This window comes from Papaver somniferum, chromosome 4, assembly GCF_003573695.1.
Source record: "Papaver somniferum cultivar HN1 chromosome 4, ASM357369v1, whole genome shotgun sequence".
NCBI lineage: Eukaryota > Viridiplantae > Streptophyta > Magnoliopsida > Ranunculales > Papaveraceae > Papaver > Papaver somniferum.
The window spans coordinates 4,867,644-4,874,265 of NC_039361.1; the positions used below are offsets into that span (position 1 = coordinate 4,867,644).

At 38.8% G+C, this 6,622-nt stretch overlaps 1 protein-coding gene across 1 annotated transcript; it reads left to right on the forward strand.

Annotated features, from left to right (window-relative positions):
• Positions 1-3,890: 3,890 nt before the first annotated feature.
• LOC113271850 (transcription initiation factor IIA subunit 1-like) lies at positions 3,891-5,548 on the forward strand. The gene is made up of 2 exons (XM_026521774.1): positions 3,891-4,073; positions 4,898-5,548. Exons 1-2 carry the CDS (start codon positions 3,891-3,893, stop codon positions 5,546-5,548), a joined length of 834 nt encoding a protein of 277 aa, XP_026377559.1.
• Positions 5,549-6,622: the final 1,074 nt, after the last annotated feature.

Genomic DNA, 6,622 nt, shown 5'->3' on the forward strand with positions numbered 1-6,622 from the left:
CCGCGGGTTTGCATTTCACTTGAATCATAATTCTTGGTTGATGTTGGATGATTGATTTTTCCTCTGAACGGTGGTTCAAGTTTTTTTTGAAGTAGCAATTGTTTTGGGAGATTCACTATATGTGGGAGTCCCGGACTCAATCCTGGAAGTCTGGGTGTTTTCTTGGCACGCATTGCTTATAAAGATTGGTTAATCAACGATGAATTTTTTTCGAATCGACGATTAACGTCGATGTCTACGAAGAAGAAGAAGAAGAGGAAAAGAAGAGAAGAAGAAGAAGATGAAGAAAGAAAAGAATCAGTTTTGAAACTGATTTTTTTCTTTTAATTTAGGTTTTGTTTAGGATTTAATTAGTGGGTTGGATTAGTGGGTAGTGGGTTGGATTAGTGGGTAGTGGGTTAGATTAGTGGGTTCTTAGGATTAGTTATAACCTTAATTAGAATAAGGGAAGATTAGTCTTCCCTAATCTTTTAGGACACCCTTTATAATTTATGGTGGACATTTGTATCACAAAGTAGTCCCACACCTTTTTTGAGTAGTCCCCAAAAAATCGTTCTTCCAATTCATCTATTGAAGAATTCTGAAGAATGCTCAATAATAAGCCCATATGCAAAGGAAGGCCCAGACCGGTAACGTATTGAGTGATGTTTCCTCTACATCCAGTCCTCATTAGGCCATCCTTGATTCTGGAAGTTCTCAGTTCAACTCCTTGCTTATTTGCACCAATTTCTGTTCTTCCCTCGACAATCTTGTCGTAAGCTGGTGAGGATGCAAAAGAGTATCAAACATTTCCTCTAACTGCACCAGCCAACTTACAAACATCATCTACAAGATGTTTCAAACTTCAACCTCTAACTGCACTAGCTCCTCCTTCACACGCACGCGTACGAACCGGATGCTCAAACCTCAAACATGTGGAAGCAAATCAATTCTGGTCGCTACAAGAACAACACTAGCTAGGTACATTACCCGATTTCCCTTGTTTCCAATCTACTGAAATTCTCATCAATGGTATCCGAAACCAACCTCGCAACTAACGACCCATCGATATCAGGAGCATCAACAATCCATTAAAACAACTGACTGTGCCCCGCTTGTCGAAATCAAAATCCGGTAACAAATTCTCCATTGTAGCATCTTTGACTCTCCGGCAATAATGTAACAAATGACATCTAGCTAGGATATAGCACAAACAACCGGTTTGGAACCAAGTTTTAGGATTGGCATTCGTATGTGTGTATTCTTGTAAAGTGAAAAATGTCACGAGGTCAAATATTCCCCTTTTCTCGATCAAAAAATAAGTAAATCAGAAACACCACTATAAACAAGAGGTCCATGACATCTTGAACCTTTGCTTATCGAGAAAATACTGAACTTTTGCTAATATGATCGGGTAAGACATTAAAAATTAGCTTAAGATGTCGCATTATCTATGTCATATTATCCCACATTTGAAAGAATACTAGCAAAATCTCCAGTGTTGAATGCGGTTTATGTTTTTTAAAAGGGTGACTAGAAGAGCCAGGCAAACCATCAAGCTGAAGTGATAACCAATAGTGCTGGAGGTACTCCGTCAGACGCATCGGTTCCGAATTTATATTTAGAAATGATCGATACGAGGTAAACAGAACGGGCATAATATGTCAGCGAAACCAAGTATTTCGGCGAAATACCCTTTATACTCTACAAACTGTTTATAGTCCCACATCGGTTATGTTTTCGAGCATGACTCTGTTTATAGACAGGATGTTGTGCCATACGGACGTCCTTTCGGGGACATCCGACGACCGATGACCCTTGAATGACAAGGACAAGGGAGACCACTAGAGCGATGGCACCTGCTCCATGCTCATCAGCAGATTAGCATGGTTTTTTTTTTCTCCATTTCTCAGGTAGCATTCAGATTGTCCCGCAACCATTTCCCCTTTAAACTATCCGTAACTCTTTAAACTATCCAACTTTTAAATTGTGCCATACTAAGCTCTTGAGTGAAATGATAAAGGATTAGTGAAAGAGAGAATACCTCCTCGCCAGATACGTAAGAGTTAACTGAAATTGCAGAACCAAAGAATGTGTTTCAGAGAGTTTTGGTCCTGTCTGCAGAAATAACATCTCAATGCTAATTTAAACCCTTTTCTCTTCAAGTTATCATCTGTAGCACATACATTCCTGACAATTTCCCTAACATTCTTGCAGGGTCACCTGGTTCAGATAATATGGAAGATGACGAATTGTACTCCATTGAGTAGAGAAAGCCCTGCGTTTAGGAGGTCGCCTAAAACATCTACAACACAAGTTCTCAAGTAAAACATCTTCTTTGAATTGCTGCCATCAATCGGAATACTCGAAATTGATGCATTTTCAATTGAAAGTCACGTCTCCCTAACATAACAGGCCACTAGCAATTACACTCAAGTTGTTGACAGCAGAGTCAGGTAAATTTGGTAAAGGGTACTGTGCATAATGACATTGCTGATCTCTGCATTCTTCGCTTTTTTCGGATTGATGAAGTTACTCGGGACCCTCAAATTGTAGAAGTTAATTGGTATCCTCCTCTTTATGGGGTGGTTGAAACTCTCTGGATCTTCAGAGCGATCGATGAAGAGCAGTTTACATATGTATACAAGGTGTCTTGCAGGTGAAGGGAAGCATGGGAAGACCTGAGCTTGCTGGGTCAGCGCTGAAGCCAGCACCACCCCCACAACCAGAACCCTGCAAGTTGAAGCTTTGACATTAGAACCTGAATCACGGAATAAACGATTATGGTTTTGTAACAAAAATGCAAATAAAGAGAACTCAGAATCATGCATGTTATATTCGTTACTGTTAAGAGTATTGACTAATAGAATTCATGGAGCGTAATTATACTGAATCGCAGAATCATCCAAAATTATGAGATTATGTAGCTAGAGTTCAATAAAACTTGCAAGTCAGCTTGTCTAACTGCAGGATGTACCCAAGAACTATCTTTCTAAACTATCAGAATATAACTCAACAGGACCAAGTGCTAAAAAGATGAACACAATGACATCAACTTCGAAAATTATGCAGGCATGCCACGCCAGGCAACCAGTGATTTGAAAGAAAAGCCGATCAATAGTCCACTTCACAAAGACAGGCAGTGCAGCTTTCTTGGGACTTTTGTAAAAATAACCCATACGACATGCTTTTGAACAATATGGATTATGAATTCAAAACAACAAAAATTGAATCTCAACCATTGAGCAACACAGTTAATGAAAATTAACTGGACACGCAGAGAAATCTAGCAACGCATTCCTGTCATAAATTCTGCCAGAAACTAAATACAATGTAAAGTAAATGACATGATCCAACACACAACATTACTAGATATAGTGATTCTGTATCTGAATTGTTCTGCTGAGCATGTAAAAGCAACATTTCTTCTAATTCAGCCAAATCAAATGTCTAAACACTGAATCTCTTCCATCAGAATGATCAATGCGCCTAATGAAACATTAATATTGCAATGACAATGACACGGCAACACACTTAGCTCAACATAATGTTTGTCCATTGAAACTACAACATACACACAAACAATCTTGGAAAAATACATACTCTTTAATACATACCTCAATATATCAGGTTTTACATGTCAATCTCAAACAACACAATATGCATGAACAACTTATCAATTATTCAGAAAAGATAAAGCGATAAACAGTTCGTTGAATCATTCAAACTAAGGGACTAGGTTTAAATCTTAAATTGTGGCTGATACTCTGCTGGAGCACCACCCTTATCTCCTCCAAACTCTCCTAGTGCTCCACCTTTTGGGCCACCACAACTCCACTTCTGGTGACCAGGAAACCCTGAAATCTAGATTCTAACTGCACCATTCAATTATCAGTGTACCATTTTCGACGATGTTGGGCAAAACATGGTTTTTAGTTTTGTTTTTTCTGGTGGAAAAGTGGAGAGCTAATGCAGGAGGAAGCCTTCTTCCTGAAGGTCTGACTGACCTTGTGATATTTTGTACAAGTGACTTCACCACTGTTTCCAAGAAGGTTTACGTCAGAACTCGTAGACTGAAGTTTGTAGGTCTTGAGGTATGGGCAGATATATGTTGAATACTTTATTGGAAAAAATATTCAAATAAAAAATAGTAGTTTTTGGTAACATCTTCCACTCTACTGTAACAACGTAACGAATGACATCTAATTAAGTAGTTTTTGGGATTGGGTGTGCTACATTTTCATTTTCAGGCTCATCAAGATTGCCCCTTTTAATAGAATCTAATTTCATTTTATAATATGGCTTCTCCTCTGAGGGTTTCACGAAGTAACCTGGTAATTATGGGTCTCATCCTTGCATATCAACACCACAAGCCAGGACAAACTAGATGCTTCTGAGATGTTTTCTTATCGAAATTTCTTTGTCCTTTAAATTTTAAACACGTATGTGATTCAGTAGAGAAAAATCTTGGAAGATTTGAAGAAAATTGCTGTGGGTTTTGGTTATAAGGGTTTGAATTGAATAAATTGGAAAGTAAGTGAGAGTTTAACGATTGAAACTTGCTTACCTGTGATGAAGGAAAGAAACCCCGTCTTTGAATTGAGAGCTAATAACATTTCTGGGTTTTGATTTTATCTTTTCTTGATGATGAAAGTGATGGTGTTTTTCTCCGTGGCTTTGAAATCGGATACCTAGGCTTGTTCTTTGTTTTGTTTCTAAAGAAGAAACGATGGTTTTCTTATCCGGGAGCTGCTGTTTATTCAATTGTACCTGATTCCTGTATGTTTTAAGGTAAGTATTGTGAGCCTATATATACCCCCATGAAGGTAACCAAATTCATACCACAAAAACTTCTTTCTCCTTGTGCCTCCTCTTCCTCTCTGCAACTGCTATTTCGAATTGAAAAAACGTATCTCAGAATATGTGGAATCCAGTTTATGCTCATGTAATTGGTGATGTTGTTGGTAAATTGAGAGAAAATTTTGTGAACCAAGGGGTTGATGATGTTGTTCTCGATCATCGTCAAGAGCAGTGGGAGTTAAAACTGATGACGCAACCAGAGGTTATACCACTTCAACCTGACGGTAAACCTGATCATAGAGCTCCTGCTGTTGTTCCAGCACCCTCTGTATATGAAGCCAGTACTAGTGGTGCTAATTACGTGCAAGAACAATATCCTGCGACAAATCAGAGGCCGTCTCTTGGTGTTGATCTCAATGTTGCTGCATATGAGGATTCCATAATGCCTCCAGGGAAAAGGCCAAAGCAGCTTGATTCTCCGCAGCAAGATGGCTCTTCGGATCCTGTTAACAACCTCAACCTAGGAAATCCAGAAGGAGAAGAAGATTATGAGCCAGATTTGAATGAAGATGATGATCTTCTGGACCAGGAAGAAGAGGATGAAGAGAGAAACATAAATCAGTTGATATTGGCACAATATGTAAAAAAGGTAGATACACCCAAGAGCAGCAATAAATGGAGATTCAAGTGTACTCTCAAGGACGGCATACTCCAGTTTAACGGAAGAGATATCCTGTTCTCCGAGGCGAAAGGAGATTTTGATTATTGATCAGCCACAATGTAAAAAAGAAAGACCCAAAAGGGACAGAAACTGTGCTGCTTGGCTAAAGACATTATGGCACATTATCAACATAGGGGGATCTTGTTAACTTTATATCCAATGACAAAAACATCCCTTCTAAACAACACAGTAGATGTTCACAACAGAATTTGATCTTTCGGCTCTGACCCAATGCTTCTGACAGCATCATAAGAAACAATCTATGACTTAAGGAAGACCTGAGCCTGCGGCGCCAGCACCAAAGCCACCACCACCACCCCTACCTCCAGAACCCTGCAAGCAGAACCTTTGAAATTAGAAACTTGAACCACAGGATCACTAATAAACAACCATGGTTGTGTAACAAAAGAGTAAAGGATTCAATGAGATCAACTTCGAGAATTGTATGCTATCAATGATTTGAAAGCAAGGTCTATCAACAACAAGTCTCAAACAGATTAATAGTCCAGTTCACTGAAACAAGGAGCAAAGTTGTTTTGGAATGATTCAACATGATACTGAACTAAACTATATGCATGCCATCGGAAACAAAGAAAGAAAGAATATGTAAAGCAACAAGATAGTTTGGCCGAGTGGTCTAACGCGCCAGATTTAGGCTCTGGTCCGAAAGGGCGTGGGTTGAAATCCCACAGCTGTCATTAGTTTTGCTTAATTTTCGTCACTAGTTTTGCTTTGTCTACAGCATGGTTTCCATAGTACTAAACAAATGTCTTCTCGATGCATTTCCCTTTAAGTGTCTGCGCTAGGCTTCTATAGTTCACTTCATCTAATTTGTTTAGGCTCGCCTCCTATAAAATCAGCGTTACTACTTCAAATTCAGTATCAGTATCACACACACAATCAATCATCATGGAGGCGTACAAGTGTTATCAAAATTCCTATCACAATTTCAAACAGATCAACAGATAAATAGAATATATAGAAACAGAATAACTTACAAACATCATTATTATTGTAAATTAATAGGTTGTAACCAAACAGATTAATACAAAAAGCAACCCCATCTTCCTCTGCAGGGACACTCCTGGTGGGATAGGAATTGATATCATAAACCCGGGTAAT